At 50.5% G+C, this 27,745-nt stretch overlaps 13 protein-coding genes across 13 annotated transcripts; 6 read left to right on the forward strand and 7 right to left on the reverse strand.

The window, feature by feature from the left end:
• Positions 1 to 352: 352 nt before the first annotated feature.
• On the forward strand, positions 353 to 2,466 carry N7515_009773 (putative Ste20-like serine/threonine protein kinase; the record flags this gene model as incomplete). The annotated part of the gene is made up of 4 exons (XM_056670516.1): positions 353 to 404; positions 470 to 500; positions 571 to 887; positions 947 to 2,466. 4 exons carry the CDS (start codon positions 353 to 355, stop codon positions 2,464 to 2,466), a joined length of 1,920 nt encoding a protein of 639 aa, XP_056516889.1.
• A 1,270-nt stretch (positions 2,467 to 3,736) lies between these two features.
• Positions 3,737 to 4,264, reverse strand: N7515_009774 (uncharacterized protein; the record flags this gene model as incomplete). Its single annotated transcript, XM_056670517.1, has 1 exon — positions 3,737 to 4,264. The coding sequence occupies one exon, from the start codon at positions 4,262 to 4,264 to the stop codon at positions 3,737 to 3,739; it is 528 nt and encodes a 175-aa protein (XP_056516890.1).
• Positions 4,265 to 4,643: 379 nt separating this feature from the next.
• On the reverse strand, positions 4,644 to 7,805 carry N7515_009775 (amidohydrolase family protein; the record flags this gene model as incomplete). Its single annotated transcript, XM_056670518.1, is given in 3 exon segments — positions 4,644 to 4,967; positions 7,408 to 7,715; positions 7,727 to 7,805. The coding sequence occupies 3 exon segments, from the start codon at positions 7,803 to 7,805 to the stop codon at positions 4,644 to 4,646; spliced, it is 711 nt and encodes a 236-aa protein (XP_056516891.1).
• N7515_009776 (uncharacterized protein) lies at positions 7,777 to 8,178 on the forward strand (the record flags this gene model as incomplete). The annotated part of the gene is made up of 1 exon (XM_056670519.1): positions 7,777 to 8,178. One exon carries the CDS (start codon positions 7,777 to 7,779, stop codon positions 8,176 to 8,178), a length of 402 nt encoding a protein of 133 aa, XP_056516892.1.
• A 1,514-nt stretch (positions 8,179 to 9,692) lies between these two features.
• N7515_009777 (uncharacterized protein) lies at positions 9,693 to 9,923 on the reverse strand (the record flags this gene model as incomplete). Its single annotated transcript, XM_056670520.1, has 1 exon — positions 9,693 to 9,923. One exon carries the CDS (start codon positions 9,921 to 9,923, stop codon positions 9,693 to 9,695), a length of 231 nt encoding a protein of 76 aa, XP_056516893.1.
• Positions 9,924 to 10,178: 255 nt separating this feature from the next.
• On the reverse strand, positions 10,179 to 10,628 carry N7515_009778 (uncharacterized protein; the record flags this gene model as incomplete). Its single annotated transcript, XM_056670521.1, has 1 exon — positions 10,179 to 10,628. The coding sequence occupies one exon, from the start codon at positions 10,626 to 10,628 to the stop codon at positions 10,179 to 10,181; it is 450 nt and encodes a 149-aa protein (XP_056516894.1).
• Positions 10,629 to 11,081: 453 nt separating this feature from the next.
• On the reverse strand, positions 11,082 to 13,827 carry N7515_009779 (putative C6 transcription factor; the record flags this gene model as incomplete). The annotated part of the gene is made up of 4 exons (XM_056670522.1): positions 11,082 to 11,904; positions 11,963 to 13,508; positions 13,567 to 13,601; positions 13,664 to 13,827. The coding sequence occupies 4 exons, from the start codon at positions 13,825 to 13,827 to the stop codon at positions 11,082 to 11,084; spliced, it is 2,568 nt and encodes an 855-aa protein (XP_056516895.1).
• Positions 13,828 to 14,802: 975 nt separating this feature from the next.
• N7515_009780 (L-rhamnonate dehydratase) lies at positions 14,803 to 16,206 on the forward strand (the record flags this gene model as incomplete). Its single annotated transcript, XM_056670523.1, has 3 exons — positions 14,803 to 14,898; positions 14,953 to 15,175; positions 15,242 to 16,206. 3 exons carry the CDS (start codon positions 14,803 to 14,805, stop codon positions 16,204 to 16,206), a joined length of 1,284 nt encoding a protein of 427 aa, XP_056516896.1.
• A 487-nt stretch (positions 16,207 to 16,693) lies between these two features.
• On the forward strand, positions 16,694 to 17,597 carry N7515_009781 (SDR family NAD(P)-dependent oxidoreductase; the record flags this gene model as incomplete). Its single annotated transcript, XM_056670524.1, has 2 exons — positions 16,694 to 16,762; positions 16,815 to 17,597. 2 exons carry the CDS (start codon positions 16,694 to 16,696, stop codon positions 17,595 to 17,597), a joined length of 852 nt encoding a protein of 283 aa, XP_056516897.1.
• A 1,107-nt stretch (positions 17,598 to 18,704) lies between these two features.
• On the forward strand, positions 18,705 to 20,554 carry N7515_009782 (Major facilitator superfamily domain general substrate transporter; the record flags this gene model as incomplete). Its single annotated transcript, XM_056670525.1, has 3 exons — positions 18,705 to 20,127; positions 20,184 to 20,228; positions 20,286 to 20,554. The coding sequence occupies 3 exons, from the start codon at positions 18,705 to 18,707 to the stop codon at positions 20,552 to 20,554; spliced, it is 1,737 nt and encodes a 578-aa protein (XP_056516898.1).
• Positions 20,555 to 21,659: 1,105 nt separating this feature from the next.
• Positions 21,660 to 21,995, forward strand: N7515_009783 (uncharacterized protein; the record flags this gene model as incomplete). The annotated part of the gene is made up of 1 exon (XM_056670526.1): positions 21,660 to 21,995. The coding sequence occupies one exon, from the start codon at positions 21,660 to 21,662 to the stop codon at positions 21,993 to 21,995; it is 336 nt and encodes a 111-aa protein (XP_056516899.1).
• A 742-nt stretch (positions 21,996 to 22,737) lies between these two features.
• Positions 22,738 to 23,865, reverse strand: N7515_009784 (amidohydrolase family protein; the record flags this gene model as incomplete). Its single annotated transcript, XM_056670527.1, has 1 exon — positions 22,738 to 23,865. One exon carries the CDS (start codon positions 23,863 to 23,865, stop codon positions 22,738 to 22,740), a length of 1,128 nt encoding a protein of 375 aa, XP_056516900.1.
• A 700-nt stretch (positions 23,866 to 24,565) lies between these two features.
• N7515_009785 (GTPase-activating protein RGD2) lies at positions 24,566 to 27,466 on the reverse strand (the record flags this gene model as incomplete). Its single annotated transcript, XM_056670528.1, has 5 exons — positions 24,566 to 25,563; positions 25,629 to 25,814; positions 25,870 to 25,965; positions 26,016 to 27,168; positions 27,236 to 27,466. 5 exons carry the CDS (start codon positions 27,464 to 27,466, stop codon positions 24,566 to 24,568), a joined length of 2,664 nt encoding a protein of 887 aa, XP_056516901.1.
• Between the last annotated feature and the right edge of the window lie 279 nt (positions 27,467 to 27,745).

Below are 27,745 nucleotides of genomic sequence, written 5' to 3' on the forward strand. Positions count from 1 at the left end.
CGCAATGATAAACAACAGGAAGCAAGGGCCCTCGACGACGACAATATTCCCCTTGGACTCGTGGATGAGATGACTCGGCGTGGCAAAGTGTAGTTGCACTCGCCGGCTGCAACTTTGTCAACTCTCTATCTCTTCTTCTTCTTCTTCGTCTTTTTCTTCCTTCTCCTTCCCACCTCAAGGCTCAATTACATTTCGAGTTGAATGTTTCATCTTGCAGATCGCATCCAATCGCAGTCGCGTACGGGCATCCCGCTTCAGTCCTTGCGAGATATGAATCTGACCATCAATAGCTTTGAGTCGCACGCCCATTTCACTGGATCTTGTCATCATCCGACTCGGATAATCCGCCAAGATGTCCGGTCCAATTGACCCGGAAACTATCTACACCAAGCAAACATGCATCGGTAGGTGTCACGGTCCTCGGATCTGACCTGGAGTTCATGTTACTGATTGTCATGTGGTGTTATAGGTGGTGGAAGCTTTGGCAGGGTATACAAAGGGTAAGTCCAAGAGCCTTCCATCAAGCACTGGACTTCATTAAGGTAGCTGACCGAGATTGGAACTTTCTAGTCTGGATAAGCGCACCGGAGAGTCCGTGGCTATCAAGGTCATTGACGTCGAGAGCGCCGAGGACGATGTCGACGACATCATCAAAGAGATTGCCATCTTGTCCGAGCTGAACTCGCCCTATGTCACCAAGTACCATGGATCGTACTTGAAGGGGTCCGACTTGTGGATCATCATGGAGTTTTGCTCTGGTGGTAGTTGCCACGATCTTCTGCGGCCTGGTCCTATTCACGAGGAATACATCGCCATCATTTTGAGGGAGCTCCTGCGCGGGCTGGACTATCTCCACAGTGACCAGAAGCTGCACCGAGACATCAAAGGTATGAGAACATCATTTCGTTCAATGAAAATGTGCGGCAACTAACTTTTATACTTGCAGCTGCCAATATTCTTCTTACTGCGAGTGGTCAAGTCAAGTTGGCTGACTTTGGTGTGTCTGGTCAGTTGTCGGCGACAATCTCCAAGAAGAACACGTTCGTAGGCACCCCATTCTGGATGGCCCCCGAGGTCATCAAGCAGTCTGGATACGATTACAAGGCCGACATTTGGTCCTTGGGTATCACTGCAATTGAGCTGGCCTTCGGTGAGCCGCCTTACGCTGATATTCACCCCATGAAGGTGCTGTTCCTGATCCCGAAGAACCCACCTCCAACCTTGGTCGGCAACTTCAGTAAGCCTTTCAAGCAATTTGTGGAATTGTGCTTGCGTCGGGACCCTCGGGAGCGCCCATCAGCCAGGGAGCTGCTTGAACTCCCATTCTTGAAGCGAGCCAAGAGAACTACCTACCTAACAGAGCTCATTGAGCGCGCGGAGCGTTGGCAAATCACCCACGGAAGTCGAGATGAGGGGGATGAATATGATGAGGTAGAGCCTGAGCAATCACGAGAGAGATTACAAGAGAGAGAAGATCTCTGGGACTTCGGTACAGTTCGTCCAGTGCGACAGACGGCTGCAGTCCACGTCCCGCCGATGAACATTCCTAAGACCAGCGAGCGCCCCACAGAGACTGAGGAGTGGGATCTGTGTGATGAGACCACTCGACAGTCGGGAACATCACAACCTCAATCGCGACTTCGAACCCCGTCAGCTCCTGCTCCTGACATTGCTCCTACTCAAGTTCCTCTCCCTCCTTCTGCACCACCTACTCCTCTCAAGCAACATATCTCTCAGCCCCCTCTTCATCCACACAACGTCGTGCCTCCTCTAGTCTCTAACAAACCTTCCCCTTCTGTTGAAAATATTCCCGTCAGAGGCCCGAACGTGCAATTCGCACAGGCAAGACCCGATTTCCCAGCTTTCGGCATCCCACCGGATCATGTTGTGAGCAGACCAGCCCTTCATTTTCGTGACTCTGCTAATGTCATGGGGCTCCCACAGCCCTCACGCTTCCAGCAAGCAAATCTCCCCAGACCTCCCCGATCCATAGAGCCAATGCAGCAACCACAACCAGCAACAGGCCTCAAGTCGAAGCGCGCTCCAGCAAACATGGAAGACCGTTCTTCTCCCTTCCGCGCAACCCCACCCTCCGCCCCGCACGACCAGAATCATTTCAGCCGCGCTCAGTCCGAGGCTGCGAAGCCCACTGCCGTTGGAACTGTCATTCTCCCCGCTCTCCGCGCGGCGATGGACCGTCGCCGCAACTACCTTGTCAGTCTCGAACCCGGACGCAATCCCAACGATCCCCCGCCGACCGTGGAGGCGGACAGGGAGTTCGACCGGAACGTGCGCATCCACCGCAGCCTGGAGAAGGCCGCTGAGGACATTGCCCGCGCGTTCACCAACTTCCACCAATGGGATCAGGAGGGACCTGTCGACATGGGTGGTGGTGTGGATGCAGTTCTGGACGCGTTTCTCGAGGAGGTCCTCGTCCGTCTGCTACCTGCTAACCAGACCGTGTAGGTAACTACATGTCTTGGTTTTGTTTTGGGTACTTCGATGGTCTTATGGAACCCTCTGGGCTGGCCCATTAAAGTTTCCGCACTGCTTGTTTCTCTACGCTACCATCTTGAAGGGCGTTCGCTGAGCCTCTTCCTGTTCCTCGTTATGTTTATTTGTAAGAGTTAGGAATGTGATTACCAGTACTCTTGCTCGCTGTGCCTAGGTTGTATTAGACGCGGTTACTCGTCACTGGGCTGTCACTGTACTTTCCAGGAAGTGAAGGTCTCGTTCATTTACCTAAAAGGTCTTGGAGTATGTCAAAATAATCTAGAACCATGGTAACGTAGGGAACACCACCGTTCTATTCGGTTGATATTTTCCTTGATTCCAAAGTTTGAGGAGGCGTGTAGGTTTGGTAGGTCATAGTTATGACCCTTCCTCGCATCTATATAGACTTGCTTTTCACCTCATTCTTCTCTCCTTCATCCATCTTCTTATCTACCTTTCCATCATCCTCTTCATCTCTCATAGCGCCCATCAAGGCGCCCCCTGTTCAATATGATACTGAGCAGAAAATGGCTGCCAACATAGGCGTCTTCCGCCTAATTAAGGAAGAAGCGACCAGCCCTCGAAGATGGTGGGAAGAAACCCGTGACTCATCAAAAGGTAAAGTCCATTGCGTATCTTCATTCATTACAGCTTTGCCTAACCTAATCTTAATTCCTAGTCACCCCAAGAGTCCGCAGATATTCTTTACTATAGTTCATTCGAGGACAGTGAGGATAAAGAGAACAGCCTCCAAGTCTACAGGGCAACGATGGCAGTCTTAAAGCCTGCATGGATAAAATGGTTCAGGAGGCGCTCAATCTTGATTGCAGTTGCTCTCTGTCGGTCAACATGGCTTCCATCGATCTCAGCCCAAGCTACGTGGTGTCAACAATCCCTCGAGCACCCACATTCAGCCCACCTAGCCACCCTGAAATCGCGATTGACCTCCACCTGGCCAATGTTGTATGATGTATCTACTAGCCCTCGACTACCCACCCTTACACCACCGAGATTCCCGCCAATCAACATCAACCTCACCGTAAACCTTCCTAGCCTCCGGGAAGTCTTCTCCACTGAGGCCGCTCCTCACCCGGCCACTTCAGTCTCTCCTGAGGCCGCTTCTCCCTCGGCCAATTCCACCTCTCCTCGGGCCGCTTCTCCCCCGCCAACTCAGTCTCTTCTGAGGCCGCTTCTCCCCCGGTCAATTCCACCTCTCCTCAGGCCGCTTCTCCCCCGAACGCCGCTATTCCACAGCCCGCTGGCCATCGCCGAGTACGATGCCGACGCAATGTGGAGCAAGTGCCGGGTCCTCCCAGGAAGCGAGGTCATCTCCACCCATCCCACCACTCACGATGCCGACATCGAGATTTGGACGCAAGTCCAAGTCGTCGACCAAAGAGTTGGGGCTACCATCAGGGTTACCAGCAATGGCGAGAATACTTACGTCCTGGATTGTACCAAGTCGGCCAGGCTTCGGAATGGAGTGATGTCCGGGGATGTACTGGAATTCGATTTCCAGACTTTGATGGGGCGGGCGGCCGCCACGAAGCCGTCCGAACTGGCGCACTGGCGGTGATCCTGAGGAACGTGAGGATCGTCTGATGTGGGGTCGCTTCCCCGCGAGTTCCACTGGCAGAGACGGCTCCGTCAGTTCCCCACGAGGAAGTGACCAGTCAATGCAAGATGGTTCTTCCCCGGTCAGGGATAGCTTTATGAAGGATCGGCTATCGCCAGCCAGCCAATTGTCAGCCTCGGGGAGCGACGTCTCCATGTAGAATCGGCTTTCCCCTGACACCCCTTTGGAAGGGCCAGGCGGTGCGTTACGATCAATGGACTCTCATTCTCTCTCTTTTGCTCCGTCCGTTTTATTGTGTTCTGTCTTTCGTCTCTTCGTTTCTATCGTTTGGTTTTTTGTTTTGTTTTTCTTGGATGTTTCTCCACAGGGAGCCGGAATAGTCATGACAGTTCACAATATGATTAACTCATGAAAAGTTCAAGTGATAACCCTTTGCAAGCAGTGGATTACCAAGTAGAAGTTACGCCTGTACAACTGCCCAGATAATCCCATCGATAGCCGAAATATGATCTTTATAAGACCGAGCCATTTGTATATGATAGGTATGATGGTTTATGCAGGGAAATGCTATATCTCATGGAATACCATAAGCCTTCAATGCGACATCCCCCCATATACCCTTCTTCTCCTCCTCAGAGAGACCCCGTCGTATCAAAACCTCTTCCACAACCCGCCTCCATCGTCCCCATGAAACCTCATTCCCACCACCCCCAACACTGCAAACCGACCAATCCGACCCAAACATGACTCTTCCAGCCCCAAAGGCATCAAAAACAACATCAGTCCACGGCTGCAGGCAATCAACAATGCCCGAGATATCACAATCCTCCCCTTCCAACGGCAACAGCTCCGAAAAAGCCCCAGAAAGCTTCATATAAGTCTTCGGATAAGCCGCCATCTGCGAATGGGGGGTCGTCAGGTTGTCAGGTTGTCAGGTCTGGGAAATTACTAGTAGAAAATTTACCAGTCATTACTAGCTATGACCAGTCGGTATTAGTATTACTAGTCGCGACTAGTAAGGCTTACGTAATTTTTAAAATACCGAGGGGCTCGTCAGGTCGCGCGTGCCAAGTCCCGTGACCGGCCAAGTCAGACTTACTAGTAACTACTAGTAAATCCCACCACGCGAGGTCGGTCGTAATCTATAGCGAACCTGACAACCGATTACTCACCGGTATGGCAGAATAATCTTTTACTAGTAGCCCATGGTAATTACTAGTAAAATTGGTATTCCCGAGTGGTAATTTATCTACTGGTTATCACTAGTAGTAGCTATACGTCAGACAACCAGTGATAGCTGGCTACAAGGCTCCTAGTGACTCCTAGGATTTACTAGTAAAATGGTATCATGCAATTGTATTGCATGTGTATAGCCTGCTGCAATTTATAGAATCCTCACTAGGTTACTAGTCGTGGCTTACTGGTAACCACCAGTTGTCAGCTACTAGTAGTCACCATTTGTGAGATCACCAGTTATCTCTAGTAATAACTAATAGTTTAGGAAGAGTAGCTAGAAGATAGGACACTTGGAAGATTGACATCCCTCTGAGACTCTTCCTACAACTACCTATTGGTGACTACCAGTCCCTACTAGTAGCAGATTCCTAGTGATCCCTAGTAATAACTGGTAGTAGAGGAAGATGCAGAGAAAAGAACACTTCGAAGATTAACGTCCCTTCTGATACTCTTTTTGCATCTGTCAGTTATTACTAGTAATAGCTAGCTATAATTAGCTTAGCTTACTCCGTACTAGTAGTAGCCTTGGTTCGAGTATTGTCTTCAAAGGCTGTATGTGGGTAGTATGCCTCAAAGAACTCATAGATCCATTCCAAGGCCGAACTGGCCCTCAAGCTAGTAATTTGGATGTGCCACTAGTAACCAAGAGTAATAACTACAAAATATTCCGCGCAAGTCGGCTCTATGCTTGCTGTTGGGCCTCAAGAATGACTATCAGGAGCTGCTTAAATGTCCTAATATTCCGTAGGAAACGGACCCAGTCACCCGGCAGCAGATCATAACGAACGGAAGCTGTTGACGCCAGTCTCCGGGCAAGAGGCTTAGCTCTGAGCTGATCCGCCAAAACCCCCCAAGCCATAGTAATGGACTCACTGTTAGTAACGGCTAGCCACTAACAAGTCAGCGGGAATTCCAACCTAGTAGTTACCAGAGCTTTGCGTTTACTACTGGCCACTACTAGTCGCGACTGGGGGGGAAGTATGCCCAATTACCTATATTGAAGAGATTACCTACCCCATGGGACGATACATATAGGTCTCTCCACTTTTTGTTGACAAATTGGCACGTAGCCCTAAGAACTAGCCATTGCTACCTAGTGTAGTGGGGAGGTGTGACCTCCCCCTACAGGCATGCTTCCCCTGTCCACTCCCTTGGTTCTCACGTGAGCGTTCCTTACGTCAGCAGTTTTGCGCTGGAGATATAGTCGCGAGGTAGCTTCAGTTAGCAATACACACTCCTACACATCTCTGATTTCACTTCTTGTGCGCAAGCGCCCAACCTCTTTGTTCCTCTAGTTCGATGCTATGCTAGGTGGTATCTGCTGAATCGACCCGTGTGCCTCAGAGCACACAGCCTTCGAGCGTTCCCCTCTTTCACTAGGTAGCCCCGAGGAGTAACCACCTCAATGGTAGGAAGAGTAGCAAAAAGATATTCTTTGAAGTGTGCTTTCTTCTACTCTTTCTAAACTATTAGTTATTACTAGAGATAACTAGTAGCTCACAACTGGTGGTTACTGGTAAGCGATTACTAGTAGCGCAGTGACTATTCAATAAATTACAACGGATTTTACACTCGCGAGACATAGGCCCTTTACTAGTCGCGACAAGGGATGACTATCGACACGCTTACTAGTGGTACCTAGTCGCGACTAGTAAATTTTCTCTAGTCACCCAAAGCTACTACTAGTAAGCCAAGCTATAGCTACTACTAGTAGAGACTGATTGCTATATTACGGTCCGTATTACAATTACATACCGTAAAACTTTATTAATTACACGTAATTCACGTTTTTTCCTAATAGAATTTATTCTGCCATACCGGTGAGTAATCGGCTGTCAGGTTCGCTATAGATTACGACCGACCTCGCGTGGTGGGATTTACTAGTAGTTACTAGTAAGTCTGACTTGGCCGGTCACGGGACTTGGCACGCGCGACCTGACGAGCCCCTCGGTATTTTAAAAATTACGTAAGCCTTACTAGTCGCGACTAGTAATACTAATACCGACTGGTCATAGCTAGTAATGACTGGTAAATTTTCTACTAGTAATTTCCCAGACCTGACAACCTGACAACCTGACGAGCCAGTTGCCGGCCATCTGCACAACAAGTTCCCTCCACTCCACAAACTCATGATGCTTAGAAACATCCACACCACCTAGCCTTAGATTCGGCTTGCAAAGATGATCTGTCGTAACGTCAGCAAAAAAACCCCCAACAACAAACCCATCACAGATCCCAGGACCAAAGAACATACTAATAACAATCGTAACCCCCTTCCCCTTATCTAACCCCGCATAAACCCCCCTCAACATCTCAACAGCCTCCTTCAACTGCCCCAACTCACCAGACCTCGCATCAACACCCAGATCAAACACTACAAAAGGGTCACCAATATAGGCGGCTTCCGCCTCTTTGAGGAACTGCGAAGATTGCGCCAGGACATGGCAAAGGCCGACGCCAAATCAGCCCAAATGGCCGCCAAAATAGCAGCGATGAACATGAAGATCACGGAAGCAGACCTGAAGATTGGTGTGATGGAGTCGTTCAGAGACAGCTACCTTGACGTCCGACAAAGGACCGTCGCCACGTGGATCCGAGATGCCTTGAATAAAGGCACCGGACGCCGGGTCAAGGATATCCGGCGACTAAATAAAGAAGTCCTCCACGGCGGCGACATTCGGTGCGACTCGGTGCTGGTAACTGAACGGTACAGGAAGGACAGTACTGAACGCAAACAGTTCAGTACTCTCTATGGCCTCGCTGCGGAGGAGGTCAATGCTCTTGGTATTATCATAAATCCCCTCAATGCTCATTCTTCGCTAATATATTCCAGACCATCGAAAATGCGACGGCTCGTTCCAGGCATTGAATAGAGCAGCCTCTTTTCTTCTCGATAAAGCGCGCAGTGGGTCCTTGGGGGTATAGATGTAGAGATACATATATACCGTACCACGTCAAAATTCGTAGGTAAATAGATCTGACGATCACAGCTAGTCAGCAGTGCAGGGAGATTTTGTCTCGATACAAAGAAAGCGCCGACCGGGGGTGGGCTAATAGCTTCGCGGAGACGGAATCTGAGTCAATTGTCGCTCGCGATGCTTGCCTTCACCAGTTCCCTTTAGTCCCTGGTGAAATAGCACGGTGAACCGACTCCACTACGGCATAGCGCGCTGTTTTGGGGTGATTCAACGTGGTGGCTGTCCTAGCAGGGGGGCTGATAGTGAACGTACTGCATGTACGGACACTATAACCAGGATGCGAGACGTCACAACCTATAATGGTTGACCGTTGAGTGGACGACTCGATGTTGAATAATGTCATAATGAAAACATGGAGGGCTATATGTACAGTACAATCGTGGACATGAAGCGTACCCTAGTTCTGAGGACAACGAATAGAGGACGCCACCACGACGAGACTGCAACAATGACGGCTCGTAGGTTTCAACGGAAAGCTAATCAGGTTGATACCCTACTCGAAAGAGGGAAGCTCGTGTCCAGGTTGTTGTAGGTGGGGCATCGTAGTGAGGGGCTGCGCATCTAGTCCGCTAGCTCCGCACTCGATGTCTCTGTCACTCTCCGTAGTCAGGAAGATAAATACACCCAAAGGCGCCAAATCTTCGAAAGCAGGACCCGGATCCCTGTCCACTTGGACTCATTGCCTAGTCCCCCTTCGCGGAGTGATGCCCGTTGTGGTAATAAGTCATCACCCGAGGGCGGCAACCTCGTTAAAACAACGGTCGAGGGTCTTCAACCTCTGGATAAAAGAGAATATGAGGGCGGCAACCTCATTAAACAACGGTCGAGTGGATAAGTCAGGTCCCCGAGACCTTTCTCCGGTTCCACACGAAGACTTATTTCCATTTAAATCAGCTGTCAACATCTCGGGTGGAAGGCGCCCATTCAGCATTTGATGCCTGGAGGACTCGCTTTAATGCTGAATGGGCGCCTTCCACCTGAGATGTTGACAGCTGATTTAAATGGAAATAAGTCTTCGTGTGGAACCGGAGAAAGGCCTCGGGGACCTGACTTATCCATTCATCATGTACATATCGTAGGATATCCCCGTAATCTGCCTCATACAGATCTCGGAAGCATTGCCAACGTAGTTCATGGTCCTCCTCCGAATGTGCTAAAAACACAAGATCAAGCTGAGTTTTGATAGTTTCCCACCGTTCATTGACCTCATCTCTGTGTTGCTGAGATGTTCGGGACCGGCCAGGTTGTTCAGCGGCAACAACCTTATTGATCCGAGGGCGAAAACGCGCTTGGATGTTTTTGATCACATGCCAATAGCAAAAGTGTCTTGGTCTCTGGAAAAACTTATTTGGTATTAGTATATAAAGTAATATGTGTATATTAATAAGGGTAAAGAATGGATTCATACCTCAGACTTCATTCCGCAACGCCTTCTCTTTATCGGTCATGATCGTCTTCGGGTAAGGGATTTGCTGCTGGTCAAGAAGCCCTTGTAGCCACCGGAGCACCTGTGTGTAGGCTGGCTCTCGCTCATTGGCTATGAAGGCAAGCCCGACATAGAAACTTTTGCCAACCGAAGACTCCCCGATGATGTCGAGTAACGGGAAGTGGTATCTGTTGGTCTTGTAGGTGCAGTCCATCCACAAGAAGAAGGGGTTGTTCCGAAGTAATGCAATTGAACTACGGTGGACCAAGAATGCGGCCGTTAATTGACGATCTCCATTGACATCGTAGTGAATAATCCACTCATCGTCCTGTTGAAGTAGGCGTTGAATCTGTGAATAACCCCTCTGAGCCGGATTGACGATAGTCGAAGATAAAGCGCCTCATCCTCCCGGGATCTTCAAGGGTGAATTCCTCGCCCGTTGCTTCACACTGCTTCTGGATTCCTTTCGTTATGACAGACGGCGAGCAGCCTTGATGGATTCCAGCAATGATTTGGGACCTATACCGCTCGATCTGTCTTGTTTGGTGGATAGCGAAAGCAGATCCGGGTTGTCGATCATGGTTATGGCGGCTCTCAACCACCTCGATATCCCAAAGCCCGTGGTTGCTATGGGTCCGTCATCGGGATCGGGTCGTCGGTGGAGAACGGCACGATATGGGCACTCGGTTGACCGGGTAGTCGAGTGACGATTGGTGGTTTTTTGGGCTTTGTAACCTCTGCTTCGGGCGCAGTGGATTCGTACCCGATTCGGATGGGAGCCTCGCGTCGAGACTGCGAAGCCCTGGGGTTGGGGATGTATGTTGATAGCCTCAATAGCCTGCTCAACAGAGCGATAGAAGGGCTCACCAAATTCAGACATGGGTGGTGGGAGAGGGAGGGAATCGAAGACGATAGACATGATGGATATAAAGGCCAGTGTTAAAGGGTAGCTAGAAGAAAAAGCTAATGGCTAGGTAAGAGGGTTATCATTCAATCGATAGTTAGTTAACTAGTTACGAAAATTTGTTTACAGACCATTTAAAATACGGGGTACATCTGAAAATCAGGTGACGTCCTAATATAGTATAGCGCGGGTACAAAAAAACGCAACCTAATATTATCCATTTCGCATTCCCTTTTTACGCTCTCTATATTTGTTTCGGAATCCGATTCATTTGCCAGCGTAGCCCGAGGGCTCTTGGCATTCCTCGTGCGGTTGGTGTGTGCACAGAAGTTGAGGACTAGGTGGATAGCTGAGTGACGCATAACATTTCCAAGCCCTGGTATAACTTATGATGAGACTTGTCTGAGCGCGTGATAGGACTTCGTTTTGGAAAAAGCTGAGAAGAGACAAAATGAGAGGGTTGTGATTTCAAGATGGTCGAAACAACCAATCCGTCTCCGGCGTCGGGATCAAGTAGTTCGTAATGTTGAACTCATTCGCGTTGGATGGATGCCCATGGTCTATCACCGACCCATTCGAAGGCGCCGGACCAGTATCAGTCAGCCCGTGTATGGACATAGGATTTGGCACGGTGTTCGGGATTTCCAAATGAGATGGTGCACTGGTGTTTAGACCATGAGCGCGAGCAGGAGGGACTCGAGGGACATTGAAGAAGCCAAAGACATCGAGGTACTCGAGTTCATTGGGAGCAAAGTTGCGGGTAGGCATTGTCGACATAGACGACTGAGGCTGCTGGTTCTCGCCGATGCCATTGTCAGCGGGCGACTCACGGGGCTGGCGGGAGATCAAGAAGTCCAGATCGAATGCACAGCGACGCATATCGGCGAGGATCTTGACTGTTGACGGTGTGGATCTTTCACCATCTGTGGCGACAGATCGTTGATACTCGTTATACTCGTCCAGGACGCGTTGGAGAATGCTGCTGTATCGCTCGGCGACTTTCCAGTATTTGCCCAGCTGGAAGAGAGTGTCCACGAAGAAGAGGATGTCGGCGCTGACGGTGTGGGCGATTGTGGAACCGTGGACGAGGAGGAGGCGGGCTGATACCCAGAGAGTAAAAGCGAATGGTGGGCCCATTTTGTCGAGCATGTTGTTTTCTACTACGAATCTGGATACTGAGAGGATGTTTTCCACTGCTAGTAGGCATCGCTGGCTGGCGCTGTATGAGGGTGTGAAAATTGGGGATCGGGTTGTTGGGTATGCAGCTGAGGAATGAAGACGGATCACAGCACTAGAAGATTGTCGCGTTAGAAGATTGTTCCAGGGTGATACAGGACCTGTCGACTCACGTTTGGTAGGTTGCATGTAGCTGCACCCAATCACTGTGCAAAGCGCGGCCATGCCTGGGCCCATTGAAGAGGCGAGAGGAATTCTCATAGGCATATTCTGCGGGGAGATTGAACTCCCACGATGTCAGCTCACTATCGAGCTTGCGATAGGTGGCTTGCCATTCTTCTACGTCAGAGAGGGCTCCGATATCTACAGGCCGTTTGAGGAACGTATGAATTCGCGATAGGATACCCAGGATTTCGACATAGAGACCGAAAGAACCAACATTCTCCGCGTTACTGAGATAGTCCGCACGCTCACTGGAGTAGTGGAATCGTCGCGTCTCAACGGGTTGGTTCTTCATGAAGTAGTCATCCTTGCAAGGAAGCTTACGGTCGATGTCTCTGTCATCCAAAGCAAAGTTAAATGCTGTCGCTAGGGTGGAATAGCGGTCCAACAAGTAGACCATCCAGAACAGCCGACGTCGGCTTTCATCTTCGATCCACGAATTCGGCTCTGACAGAGTAACGGCCCTCAGGGTGTAGATTGAAGGGTAGAGGGGGTTGATGAGAGACGAAGTTGCTTCCACGGCCAGCCCTAATTGCACTACAGACCTGGTGATCAAGGCAAGTAGCTTCCAGCCAGGTGGGCCATTGGAAGATCCAACGAGGTCAAGTGCCAGAATTACAAGCGCTTGGAGTGCCTTGACAGAGGAATTCTCTAGACCATACATGACGACCTTCTGTTTCGACGAATCATGATAGCGCTTTCGGTTTTGATCATTGAGCCTGGCATCGGAGGAGAAACGTAGTGTCGTCGCCACAATAGCATAGAGCACCATTCGATCTGCCTCTTCTAGTGGTGAAGGGCCAAAGAAGGTGTCCAGGGTTGTTCGGCGGTGGAGGATCGGACACCAGGAATTGATGTGTTCGAAATAAAGATCTACCAAAGCATAGAGCAAGTCGTATGGTGGTAGATCTAGCTCCGGATTGGTAAGAGATTGCTCTTGATTTGAGAATATGTTGACGGGAACCTTCAGAGATGATTCATTCCCCGTGTAATCCTGCTGCGCATCTCGGTTCTGCACCAAGGGGGCATGTGATGCTGATCGAATGCCATGCTGTAGATGATTGTGCTGGGAATTATTCACTGAAGTGTCGGGTGGACTGGTAATCGATACATCCGCACGGCGCGACGGTAGAGTAACAGACGACCCAGGCTCGTTGAAGTAGAGAGCAGTACTGGGACTGGGTCCGTGAACCGCTGAGGGCTCCGAGGGAGAACTGTATGAAAGGGGACCGGCGTGGGGCAACTCATGGCCCACTGAGGACTGGGGCCGTATGATATGCATCTCAATGAGGCGAGCTTGGGACTGGATGATATCTTCCAATCGATCTAAGTTCTGGATGAGATACGATTTCGTGATAAGAATCTCGATCATCCACTTACCAAGACGTTGTTCCAATTCTTTCCCATACCCAGCTCTTAATCCTGGTTTTTTCCTTTCTCTATATTCGCATAGCTGGCCATTGCGCGTACACCAGCCACAGCTCGGCTGTACTCGGTCTACCAATTCCTCAGTTAGGAAATAGACATTGACCTATGAGGAAATGATGTACTATACCGCATTTCACTTTGCGCTGCTTGCAGAGTTCACAACTTCGCGAGATTAGTCTGGGGTGTGAAAGAAACCGGATAACCGAGGTGATTGAAGTACGCACGAGACAGTGAGAGGGCGTTTTCGCTTCAAGGCCCTTGTGGAGCCATTATATCCAACCTGGTCATTATCTGAATCCGAAGAATACTCTGCACTTTGATCTCGGTTATTGTCCCCAAATTGCTGATTGGCAGATGGGGTCTCCTGGGGAAGCGCAGCGTTCGGCATGTTGATTTAGCGAGATCGTAATTCGCTCTATCAGGGGCCGAGCATGCTGCAGGGCGATCACGGTGCAAGTGCGAATAGACTGGACCAGTTGATATTTCGATCTAGCACATTAATAAGGGACTCCCACGATGATAGTCTGACAACATTGAGCCCGAGGGAAAGAGGAAGAAGAGGCCGAGATGGTCGGAATCATTGGACTTGACGCCTCAGGCAGAAACCGGGGCACCCCGCATTTCTATCTTGGCGTTCCCCTGATTTCTAGCTCTTCCCCGACTGTCCCGACGGAGCTCAGCTTATGCCTACATGACACAACTGAGCTTTAAGCCTCCTCCCTTGCCGCAATTGTAGCACAGTAGCCTGTCTAGGGTGTCAATATCCCGTGACTATGTACGACACGACTCATCTGGGCACAGCGCGGTACAAAGAAGAAATCCGTCGCGTTGACCGGGCTGCCGAGAAGATCAAAAGGTCGAATCATCTCAGTCTCACTATCGACAGTATCGAGATGCCTGATTTTCTATTCAGCACTCATTGAGACTGAACCAAACCAGCTGCTGACATTGTTTGTGTAGCCGAGTGCGGTAATCTCCCACCTACGCATGCCCACATATCCCATTCCCATGAAATTGAAAATGAAGCACTTTCATCACCTAGATGAAATGCAATACCCTATGATACCTACGGTATGGGTGCTTCGCTAGGTAATGCTCAGCAATACCTAATGTTCACTGCCAACCGAATAAAATAATAGCCCACATGTGACATCCTAGCTATGCAGTCAATTGTCGCAAAATCTCCGAATCGCCGGTGGTCCGCTGCTCGGGCAAGCAATGCCCCGAGCTGCCCGCGGCATGTGGAAGTTGTTGAAATAGACGTGAATCCCCGTCATCGTTCCTATTCTTCTCTCTCTATCTTCTTCTGTAATTCGTTGGGTCTGTCTTTAATTTGCAGGATTTACTTGCTTATCTATACATCATGGGTTCAACAACGGCGACAACGGAGTTTCCCCGCATCAAGGAAGTCCGCACCTTCATCATTGATGGTGTTGGCTCTGGCGGTGATTACCACAATGTATGACTCTGAAGATGCCAATTGTTCTAAAATCGACGTACTAACTCTCTACAGGTCAAGGGAGGCCACTGGCTGGTCGACAGCAACATCTCCACCCCCATGACCAAGTGGGCACAGTTCCGTGGCTCGCGCACATCATGGGGAATCAACGTCCTGGGATCATTCTGTGTCGAGATTGAGGCCACCGATGGCTCCAAGGGCTTTGCTACTGGATTCGGTGGTCCCCCCGCCTGCTGGCTCACCGAGCACCATTTCAACCGCTTCCTGATCGGAGCCGGTATGTATACCATCGTGCAAGCATGACACCTAGGATGCCCCTCTCTGACCACGATAATACAACCAGATCCCCGAGACACCAATGACCTCTTCGAAAAGATGTACCGCGCTTCCATGTTCTACGGCCGCAAGGGTCTCCCCGTCGCCGTGATCTCAGTCATCGACCTGGCGCTGTGGGATCTACAAGGAAAAATCCGCAATGAGCCCGTCTACAAAATGATTGGAGGCGCCACCCGCTCCCGTTTGAACTTCTACTGCACCGGTCCCCAGCCTGGCTCTGCTAAGGCTGCCGGCTTCATCGGTGCCAAGGTCGCCCTTCCCCACGGCCCCGACGAGGGCACCGAGGGTCTCCTGAAGAACGTCGAATATCTGCGCCAGCAGCGCGAGAAAGTCGGCCCTAACTTCCCGCTGCGTGTCGACTGCTACATGTCTTTGACCGTTCCTTACACAATCCAGCTCGTCAAGCGCTGTGAGGCTATTGGTCTTGATATTGATTGGTGGGAGGAGTGTCTTTCCCCCGATGATTTTGACGGTCAGGCGCTTTTGAAGCGGGCTCACCCAACTGTTACTTTCACCACTGGCGAGCACGAGTTCTCTCGTTATGGTTTCCGCAAGCTGATTGAGGGCCGCAATGTGGATATCCTGCAGCCTGATGTGATGTGGCTCGGTGGAATGACTGAGTTGCTGAAGGTCTCTGCTATGGCTGCTGCTTATGATCTTCCCGTTGTGCCTCATGCTTCTGGGCCCTACTCGTACCACTTTGTCGTTTCTCAGACCAACAGTCCGTTCCAGGAGTACCTTGCCAACTCCGCTGATGGACACACTGTCGAGCCTGTCTTCGGTAACTTGTTTTTGAACGAGCCTATTCCCACCAAGGGTTATCTGGATGTCTCCGTCTTGGACAAGCCTGGATTCGGCTTGGAGCTCAACCCTGCTGCTCCCTTGATCCCTGCTGCTGCTATCCTTACTCCGGCACCCCAGAAATCTCTGCCTGCTCCTGATAATAAGGAGGCTGCCAATGGCTCTGCATAGGTGTCGATGATGCGATGAATAATTTTGTTATTGTTTTGATTTCCTTCTCGATTTCTTTCTCGAGCACCAGTTATTTACCCATTAGGTATACGAAAGTCATGTACATAGATAGGATGGATCAATTGAGTCAATCGACTGAGTTCAGAACACAACTTCACTAGAGTAGTAGAACGTTCAAATTGCACCTATATTTAGGAGGTTATGAGAGATCATGACAAGCACTAGAATTGGAGAATTGGACACTACGTCCAAATGAAATTAAATCCAATTAGCTCTAATCATCGTAATCTTTCTCTCCCTACTCTCGACCCCTCATCCGAGTTCGCGAACCTTGGAACGGTGCCCCTCGCGGGGTTTCCCCACACCTCGGGGGATCATCACCGCGAAACCCCGAGCCGCCTAATTAGAGACATCCCACCTTACGAGAGGGAAAAAAATAGCAGATCTCTCTACTGTATTATACCTTATCTCTCATATCTCAATCACAATGGCATTTCCACAATTACTAGTTGGCAAAGTCGCCGCCATCACCGGCGGCCTAACGGGCATCGGACGGGTACATCTACAGAGAAAAAGAAAAGCAAAGAAACTGACTAACGGAAGAACAGGCAATTGCCCTCGACTACATTCGCCACGGAGCCAAAGTCTCCATCAGTCACCTCGGCGGCGAAAAAGAAACACCACAACTCGAAGCTCTACGTCAAGAAGTCTCCTCCATCGACCCCGAAGCATCAACCCGCTTCACAACCGTAGCAGGCGACATCTCTCAGCCAGAAACCGGCAAAACCTTCGTCGCAAAAACAGTCGAAGCCTTCGGTCGTCTTGATATTTTCGTTAGCAATGCAGGCGTGTGTCAATTCGCAGAATTCCTAGAGTACATCCCCCATTTCGACCCCATACAATCAATTCTAACAAATCCCAGCCTCGAACCGTCCCTCCTAAACCACACAATCTCCACAAACCTCACAGGCGCCTTCTACGCAACCCAAGCCGCGGCCCGTCAAATGGCCCTGGTCCAGTCGCCCCCGGGCGGCTCAATAATCGGCGTGAGCTCGATTTCCGCGCTCGTCGGCGGCGGCCAGCAGACGCACTACACGCCCACGAAAGCGGGCGTGTTGAGCCTCATGCAGTCTACTGCTTGTGCGCTGGGGAAGTATGGAATTCGCTGCAATGCGCTGTTGCCGGGGACTATTCGGACGCAGCTTAATGAGGAGGATATGAAGGATCCGGTTAAGAGGGAGTATATGGAGGGGCGGATTCCGTTGGGTCGATTGGGACAACCGAGGGACTTGGCGGGGCCGGCGGTGTTTTTGGCTTGTGAGGAGTTGAGTGGGTATGTTACTGGGGCGCAGTTGTTGGTTGATGGGGGGTTGTTTGTTAATTTGCAGTGATTTGGTGGTGATAGTCTGGTATAGCAGTCTAGGACTCAAGGTAACGTTACATATCGCTAATTTGTCACCTGCATTGCTGCGAGTCTCAATTCTGCAACATACCTATCAGAGACCAACCATTGGGCATTAAACATTTACTGAAGACCATAACCATTCAAAATTTTGCAAATTCCCTCGCTTCCTTTGCTGGTGAGGCGCTGATCATACCTCTTAGGGTTAGCCCGGATATATTGAAAGCCTAAGGCAACAGCGACCCATGGTTCGCGGACACAAGTTGTACCGCTCCGAACTATATCGCGTGCCAACGACAACCCTGGATAGAAATGACAACATCAAAACGAATGACTGCGTTAATGAACTTTTCCAAACATATGAAGAGTGTAGAAATAAAATGTCAAGCTTGTCTCTTATACACAAGGTACTTGGAGGTACGATCTGCACCAGTGAGTCAGTGACCAGTCAACTTATTTCGGTTTACCTTCAGTGTGATTGCAAACAACACCAGACTTGTATTCATAGACTTGGAGAGCTCAAAACAGGAAGGAAGATAATACGAAGTCGGATCATCCAAAATAAAGTCTGGAGAATTGGAAGAAAAAAATTAACCAAAAAGTAAAAAAAGTAAAAAGTGGGTATGGGCATGGCGGCATGACCCATGGGGCATCGGAAATTCGGCATCCCGCAATGGAAAGAGCCCTGGGAGTATGGAGGTGGAGTAACAGAACCGTAAAGTACAAAGAATACAATGCAATACATTCTATTTATCATGAGAATTGACATTTTCTTATTACTATGAATTGCCGGTTTGTAATAATCTTACAGAACCAGGACTGTTACTGCCTCAAACCATCTTGGGTGGTCCTTCCAATCCTGAATTTGGCAGTTGCGCTTCTTCCATCACTGTTTCCATACTTAATCCTTCGCTTCCTCTTCTTCTTCTTCTTCTTCTTCTTCTTCTTCTCTTTTTCATCTCTTCTTCTCGTCTCGTTTCTTTCCCCTCATTGATTCCTACACATACTCTTCGATCCCTCAGCTCCTGCGGGTTTCTTTCATCACTGCTGGTATCGATACCTCTACTACACACGCACCATCTTAATAATATCAACAATGGCGATCAACGCCGAAAAGCCCGGGGCAAGGGATACCGTGCTGGCAGCAGAAGCTGCCCACGCCCAAGCCGTTCCCAATGCGGCAACCGGAAAATTGGAAGCAAATGATCAGATGGAGGAGCCCTCTCCGTTGCCGACCCCCTCCGAGGAACTCGTCCTTTCTGAGGAGACGTGCTACGACCAATTAGGCTATTCGTTCAGCGAAAAGAAAAAGTGGACGATCATCATGGTCATCTTCCTGGTCCAAACCTCCATGAATCTGAATACTACGCTCTATTCGAATGCCATCCCCGGTATCTCCGAAGAGTTCCACGTATCCGCGCAAGCTGCGAGATGCGGTGCAATGATCTTCTTGGTTTTGTACGCTTTTGGGTGTGAGCTTTGGGCTCCCTGGAGTGAGGAGCTGGGTCGCAAGCCCATTCTCCAGGCATCTCTGTTCTTCGTCAACGTTTTCCAACTCCCCGTGGCTCTGGCGCCCAATTTCGCTTCTATTATGGTCGGCCGTGCCCTCGGTGGTCTGTCATCCGCTGGTGGCTCCGTCACCCTGGGAATGGTGGCCGATTTGTGGGAGCCTGACTGTCAACAATATGCAGTCGCCGCCGTCGTCTTCTCGTCAGTTGGTGGATCTGTGATCGGTCCAGTGGTTGGAGGCTTTGTTGAGACTTATATGGCATGGAGATGGAATATCTGGATCCAGCTGATTGTCGGTGGTTTCGTGCAAGTCGCCCATCTTTTGTTTGTGCCGGAGACCAGAACTACCGTGATGATGGATCGCATCGCAAAAAGGATGCGCAAGTCTGGCGAAAACCCCAATGTTCGGGGTCCCACCGAGGGCTTGTCTTTCCGCAAACGGTTCCCTCCATGCGAAATCATGACTACCTGGATCCGTCCCTTCAAGATGTTTTTGACTGAGCCGATTGTCTTGACACTTTCTCTACTGAGTGGTTTCAGTGATGCCCTGATTTTCATGTTCATCCAGTCGCTCTCGCTCGTGTATAGCCAGTGGGGCTTCAACACTTGGGAAAAGGGATTGGCGTTCATCCCAATTCTGGTCGGGTATGTGATCGCATGGGTGTCCTTTTTCCCGGTAATCAAGCGCAACATCCAAGAGCGCAGGGACAACCCGGAAAGTGAACGGGCTCAATACGAGTCCCGTCTGTGGTGGTTGCTCTACACAGCCCCCTGCCTCCCAATCGGGTTGATTGGATTTGCCTGGACTAGCTTGCCGCAGTGCCACTGGATTGGTACCATGATCTTTGCCGCCATTATTGGTATTGCGAATTATGCCATCTACATGGCCACCATTGACTACATGGTCTGTGCCTACGGACCGTACTCTGCTTCTGCCACTGGTGGTAATGGATGGGCGAGAGACTTCCTTGCGGGTGTGCTAACTATTCCGGCCACCCCATTTTTCACTAGTAAGTTATATCGCGCAGCAAAACCTCGCTATCATCTTACTGACCAATTTTGACAGACATCGGTGGAGATTTCCACCTGGAGTACGCCTCGACGATTCTCTGTATGTCCATCCTGTTCTACGCTTCTACCCGAGCCGTTGGTCTAACATCTTTCTTAGTCTGCATTTCGGTGCCGCTAGTCGTTGCAGTCTACATCATCTACTGGAAAGGTCCCGCTTTGCGTAAGCGTTCGCCATTTGCCCAGCAGCTCGAAGACGCACGTGCACAAATGCACAATGAGGGCCTACGCGGATCCAAGATTCCTCAGGCATCTCGCGCGAGTTCGTATGCGCGTGCCCAACAGGACATCCGCATTCGACCTTCGCTCAGCAGCCGAGGAAATTCCCGTACGAACTCACGCCGCAATAGTCTCGCGGAGAACGTGTAATTCACCTTGTTTTGGTCTCCGCTGTGAAGACCCCAACTTCGTCAGCGGAGTGAAGTGGTTTTTGCTTTCGAGAGTGGAGACTTGCGAGGTTTTGTTATTGACTAGTTATGGAGTAACTAACTAGTGTAGTGGGAGAACAGCGTCACCCACAAGATGATGCCTTGGTGCCTCAGGCCGTGAGATTAGGTCATGCCCTAGACTACGTACAGCTCATCTTCACTAGGAGGATCAGTACAGAACACACATCTTTTGCCTCTTTCTCGGTTTTCCAGTATGGTTCTCGTCGGCTCTCTGTAGGTCATAGGACGTCCCTGCTACTGTCTCCTGGGCTGCAGTCCTCCCATCGTCCTGTCTGCGATGTCAGACCGCGTTCGCGCTCTTCCCACTTCACTAGTTAGTTAGTTAACCATGATAGTTCGGAATGTATTTCATTATCTCCGTCAAATAATGATCTGCAGAGAGGCTGCGTAGATAGATGTTGGGGAGCATGATATCCGCAATGGTCTCGACTCTTATGCAAAGTGCAGTAGTATTTTGTTCCTGAGTTGAGGGGTTTTGTGTAGCTCCTTCTGAAAGAGCAAAGCCTCAAGTGTTGCTGTATCCACATGCCCAGGTAGTCAACCAGAAATCGAAATATACCAGGTATTTCACATTCTTGAAGATACTCGATTTAATTGGGATTGGTCAATAGGTGAATAGTCTACTATCTCAGTGAGAATCGGTACGTTTTCATTTGGTCTTTGTCTCTACTTTTTCCATTGTTCTCATCTTATTGTCCACTTTCGTCCGTTTGAATAGGATTATTCCACAATCCATTTGACCATGAGGACATATTGACTGTTCAAACACTGTTGTTGTGGTCCTTGTTCAATGACAGCCATATAGCCTCATATCACGGCACCACAATAGACTCGATATTCTATACGCATTCATAGATCTGAATAGCATCGCAATTACAATTGCAGCATATCAGCCTATACCTCCAGCTATGTATAAAGTCATCCAAGCTCGCGCTTCATCCAATCCTTTCCCAACTCACTCTACCCTCTCCCTCATATCACCTGTGAAGCCGTGATTCAATCTTGATTGCAGTTGCTCTCTGTCAATGACCATGGCTTCCATCGATTTCAGCCCAATCTACGTGGTGTCCACAATTCCTCAAGCACCCACATTAAACCCACGTAGCCATCCTGAAATCGCAATTGACCTCCACCCGGCCAATGTGGTATCTACTAGCCCTCGAGCACCGACCTTCGGCCAACCTAGTTACCCGCCGATCAACATCAACCTAAACATTAACCTTCCTAGCCTCCGGGAAGTCGTCGCGACTGAGGCCGCTCCTCACCCGGCCAATTCCACCTCTCCCCAGACCGCTTCTCCCCCGGCCACTTCAGTCACTCCCGAGGCCGCCTCCCCCCCCGGCCACTTCGGTCTCTCCTGAGGCCGCTTCTCCTCGGGCAGATTCAGTCTCTTCTGCGGCCGCTTCTCCCCCGGCCGCCGCTATTCCACAGCCCGCTGGCCATCGCCGAGTACGATGCCGACGCAATGTGGAACAATCGCCGGGTCCTCCCAGGAAGCGAGGCCGTCCGAACTGGCCCACTGGCGGCGATCCTGAGGATCGCGAGGATCGTTTGACGTGGGATCGCTTCCCCGCGAGTTCCACTGGCAGAGACGGCTCCGTCGTTTCCCCAGGAGGAAGTGACCAGTCGATGAAAGATGGTTCTTCCCCGGTCAGGGATAGCTTTATGAACGATCGGCTATCGCCAGCCAGCCAGTTGTCAGCCTCGGAGAGCGACGTCTCCATGTAGAATCCGCTTTCCCCTGACACCCCTTTGGAAGGGCCAGGCGGTGCGTTACGATCAATGGACTCTCATTCTCTCTCTTTTGCTCCGTCCGTTTTATTGTGTTCTGTCTTTCGTCTCTTCGTTTCTATCGTTTGGTTTTTTGTTTTGTTTTTCTTGGATGTTTCTCCACAGGGAGCCGGAATAGTCATGACAGTTCACAATATGATTAACTCATGAAAAGTTCAAGTGATAACCCTTTGCAAGCAGTGGATTACCAAGTAGAAGTTACGCCTGTACAACTGCCCAGATAATCCCATCGATAGCCGAAATATGATCTTTATAAGACCGAGCCATTTGTATATGATAGGTATGATGGTTTATGCAGGGAAATGCTATATCTCATGGAATACCATAAGCCTTCAATGCGACATCCCCCCATATACCCTTCTTCTCCTCCTCAGAGAGACCCCGTCGTATCAAAACCTCTTCCACAACCCGCCTCCATCGTCCCCATGAAACCTCATTCCCACCACCCCCAACATTGCAAACCGGCCAATCCGACCCAAACATGACTCTTCCAGCCCCAAAGGCATCAAAAACAACATCAGTCCACGGCTGCAGGCAATCAACAATACCCGAGATATCGCAATCCTCCCCCTCCAACGGCAACAGCTCCGAAAAAGCCCCAGAAAGCTTCATATAAGTCTTGGGATAACCCGCCATCTGCACAACAAGTTCCCTCCACTCCACAAACTCATGATGCTTAGAAACATCCCCACCACCTAGCCTTAGATTCGGCTTGCAAAGATGATCTGTCGTAACGTCAGCAAAAAAACCCCCAACAACAAACCCATCACAGATCCCAGGACCAAAGAACATACTAATAACAATCGTAACCCCCTTCCCCTTATCTAACCCCGCATAAACCCCCCTCAACATCTCAACTGCCTCCTTCAACTGCCCCAACCCACCAGACCTCGCATCAACACCCAGATCAAACACAAACCCCTCCTCCCCCAACCACCTCAACCCATCCACAAACCCATCCATCGTCATCGTCCCAGGCTCCTTATCCTGAACAAGATACCGAACCCCACAAACCTTCCCGAAAGCATCCCCAGCCCGCTCCTTCGCAAGACCCATATACTCACGCAACAGCTCCCGTCCCCCCGGAACAGGCGCCCACGGCACGATGCCCAGACATAATTCCTTGTCTGCGGGCTTGTGGCCTTCGCCTTGAATGGGTGTGCCCAGCGCGATGCGCGCTAGGTACGAGACTTCGTCTAGGGCGTGGGTCCAGCCGGGGGTTGTGCTTGGTTGGATGGATGATAGGCGGTCGGTTTCGAGGAAGATGAAGCCCCGGACGCCTGGGTTGGTGCCGTTGGGGGTGGTGAGTGCGGTGCGGTATTCGTTTATGCTGTGTTGGTTGGCGAGGGGACTTGTTTCTGTGTACCAGGTGAAGGTTTTTAGGTGGGATTTTGGGAAGAGGTGGATGTGGGAGTCCACTATTTGGTGTTGATGGGACATTTTGGTGTTGGACTGTGTATTTGCTGGGTTTGGGATGGTTGGATTGGGTTGTACAATGTACGGTAGATTGTGAGGGTGGGTGTATGAGGTTGAGATGGGAAGTACTGTGTAAATGAGACAGAGGGTTGAGGGGAGTGACGTATATTAACTCGGTGTAGGACTGTAGGTTGTCCCGAATTCGATCGGCATCTTGAGATCAACACTCGGATGATCCCAAGTGTGGAGAAGCTACATTTAGCCGGTTGCCGGTAGACCAACGTCCCGGGGCTACAGTTACTTCGTACACTACCAATCCATGCTATCAAGAAAGAAAGTCATATGCAAGAAAAAGGACCAGAGTATACATACACCAAGTGGATAAACACACATGGGCAGAAAAGGGAATGCATCACACAACATAAGAAACGGCATTATCGAGAACACAGGGTGAAAGGGTTGCGGACAGTCCTACAATATAGTAGAAAAGATAGGGTATGTATGCATAGATGCCTCGAAAGGGGCAAATAAAAGTTCGAGAGTCCAAAAAAGGAACATAAAACACAAAGCTGAAGTCTCAAATCGTAAATTCACAGTCGTCTTCGCCCTTTTGCCCTGTCCAGGGAGCAAGGAGAATGCGTATGTGGTGTTATGCAATGCATAGTTCCCCAGACACTGCTCTCGGGTTGATTTATACAAATTGCCTCCCATCGATGCCTCAAATCTAGTCATCCATAGGCTTGTCTTCCAGAGTGACTCTATTAGGCTCGCTTTCAGCAATGCTGCTTCGGTTGGAATCCGTACCACTGGTGCCAACAGCCGAGCCGGTAGGGAAGCTGGATAAGCTACCAAGGCCTGCCTTGCGGCTGTATCGAGCGGAAGAGCGGCTCATGGAGTTGCGTTTATCGAACTCGGCAGGGGCCACGGCGGGAGTAGGAGTGGGAGTGGGAGATCCATCGGAGGCCATCTCAGGAAGAGGAGGAACGGGAGGTGGGCTGGGAGAGTCCGAGCGGGTGCTGCTGCTGGCAGGAGACTCGGAAGACGTGCCGTTAGTGACACTCGCGCCAACCTGAGTGTTCACGGTGGTACCATTCTCCGATGCAACTTGGGCACTGGGGATTGTTGGCACATCCAGACTAGTGCCGCGGGTGGATCTGCGATCCGAGGGGCTGTTGACGTTGATGGGGAATCGGCCGATCTCTGAGGCACCGCTGGATCGGTCACGTCGATGCCGTTGGCGGTTAGCAGGACTAGTCGCCCGGCTGCGGTTGACAATGGCCCGCTGACGGGCCTCCATTGCCGCACGTCGGTTACTCTCATCCGTGCTAATGGCGCGTGGACGGTTGGTGGAGCCGGTAATTCCGAGGGCACTCGATTGACGCTTCAGTTCGCCGAAGATGGCATCCTTATGAGCGAACAGATCACGGATCAGGCGGTAGCTGTGGCGTTCGTTCATCGTCAGACTGCTTTCCACGCGAGGGCGCAGGATGCAGGGGGAGAAGGCCTGTGCCAACAAAGCGATGTATTCTTCGTCGGCCGAAGTCAAATCAATCAGGCGCGTAAAGTGGGTCATGATGGCATCAAGCGTAGCAATATTTACAAGGCGGAGTTGTCCAAGGGTGCTTTGCAGAACCTTGATCCGGCCTTCTTCCGTGGTTTCATGGGCAGTGGTAGAATAGATTGTTTTCACGATCTCGTAAACCTGTGAGGAAACCAAGGAGTCTATCCGACAGTTAGTTTCAATCCGTGTATACCAGAGAGAGAGAAAGAGAGGGAGAGCCACGAACCCGGCAATTCAAGGAGGTACAACCTCAAAACGCTTGCGATAACTGGGATTTCGAACTGCGGCAACACCTCGCTGTAGTCGATCTTGCTGTTATTCAAGATGTGACGAAGTCTATGCGTCGTGCTGAGCTCGACTTCGGTCAGCCAGATCATTCGCCGTGCTTCATCGCCTTCCAATTCAGGATAGCCTGTGGGTTTGTGAGCGTTGGTGCGGGGTTCTAATGTTATTCAGGGATATCTTACGGTTGTCAAGATAGGTCAGGATGGTGGTCACCAGGATTGGGACACGTTTGCGGTCAGCGCGGGCTCTCGCTTCAAGGTCGACACCAAAGTTTTGTTCTGCTGGATATTAGCAGCTATTCGTCTCCATCCAGCGAGAGTTGCCATACCTTCCACGGAGCCATAATAGTTCTCGTATGCTTGGATCTTAGGCACAAATCCACCAGTACGATAGTTCTCCAACAGGTACCTCAAGTCACCCAGCGGCTGGATGGTCTCCTGATACAACATCATATGATCCACGGTGCTCTGCAGATTGGGAATAACGTTACTGATCGCGCCCGAGAAGTCAAGAACCACAGCTTTGATGGCCTTGAGGCGATCCAGCTCGCACTGCTCCATGTACTTGAGCTGAGTGATAACTTCCTCCTCCAGCCGACAGCGAATCTGGTCAAGTTTACGGACGGCAACCTTATAACGTTCATCGGCTTCCAACGCCTCCCTGCGGAGTTTCTCCGAGGGTGTCTCATTCGGATGGGGGTTGTTCAGGGGATTCCAGCCAGACAGCATCTCTGAGACAGATGCGATCGGCGAGTCGCTGCTGTTTCCGTCATCGCTGGACGCGGCGGAAGTAACACGCATGAGTGGCTTCTTCTTTTCGGGGATACCGGTAAGCTGGAACACCTTGGTGCGCCACTGATAGTTCATCTTGGAGCTATTGGCAAAGACGTTGCCCATGTTGCCAACCAAGCGAAGAAGGCCGTTATCCACCATGTCCTGTCCAATTTTCTCCACCTGAGCGAGATTCTCGGCCTCCATGTAGGTTTGAATGTATTGTGCAATATCGGCGCCGGTGGAAACGTTCAAGTAGGTGCCAATAATGGGAACTTTCGTCTCGCCAAGTTTAACGTGGTTGAGCATATGGGTGAGCAATTTCTTCAAGTGGTCCGGTGGGAAGATGCGTTCACCCAATTCAATAGGATCCTCGTCAACCTCTTCCTCGGCGGGAAGGATGATCTTCGGTGTACTTTTAACCTTGGGGCTCGAGTCAGGGTCCTGGAAAGCAAGCTTGTTCTCTTCTTCCAGATCCTCGACGACACGACACTTATTGAAGTAGGTGCTGCGCAGCTTCCGGACCAACTCCGCCTGCTTGGTGTGCTCTTTGATGCGAGACTGGAGGAGGTCATGCGAATATTGTACACGCATCTCGTGTTGTTCTCCCCAGCGTCGAAAGGGCGTCACGACCAATTCCCGAATATTGTTGGCGATCTTCTGGTGGTTTTTGGAGGCCTCGACCATCTCGGTGCGGATTCCTTCGTATGCCTGTAACGAGGTTCGCAACATGTCAGTCTCCCTGCGTCCCGATAAAGTCCAGGGGCTTCGAACGAACCTTTCTGATACTTGCGCCGTCGTCCTTTCCAAATCCAACCGGCGTCATTCTATCCACACTCGGTGCAATGTCACCCATGCGGAGTCCATACTGTTCTTCCGCATCTGCACGCATAGACGCAATGGTCAAGATCTGCCGGTTCTCCACAACTCCCTGCTGCAGCTTTCCATATAGTACCCCTAACCCCGAAGCGTAGTCGGGGGTCCAGAACGAATCCGCAAAACCGGGCATTATGGCGGTGGCTCAAAGCTGGTTCGGGCCGTCAGGCGCAGGGAAATGCGTGACAATCGGAGAAAGAAGAAGGAAGCACTCCGGAAGGTAAAGCAGGAGAGTTCGAATGATCGGAGGGAACAAATAATTGTAGAATGGTGTTGAGTGCAACTGAGAGTCGGTCGGAGCAATCGAGGTCAACGAGTTTTGCGATGAGACTCAGAACACCCAGGAGCTGACCAGCTGGCTTGTTTTTCAAATGTACAGTCGCTACGCTGGAAAGACACTGCGCCTAGACCG

This window comes from Penicillium bovifimosum (genome assembly GCF_028826915.1).
Source record: "Penicillium bovifimosum strain IBT 22155 chromosome Unknown utg000008l_segment0_segment0, whole genome shotgun sequence".
Lineage (NCBI taxonomy): Eukaryota > Fungi > Ascomycota > Eurotiomycetes > Eurotiales > Aspergillaceae > Penicillium > Penicillium bovifimosum.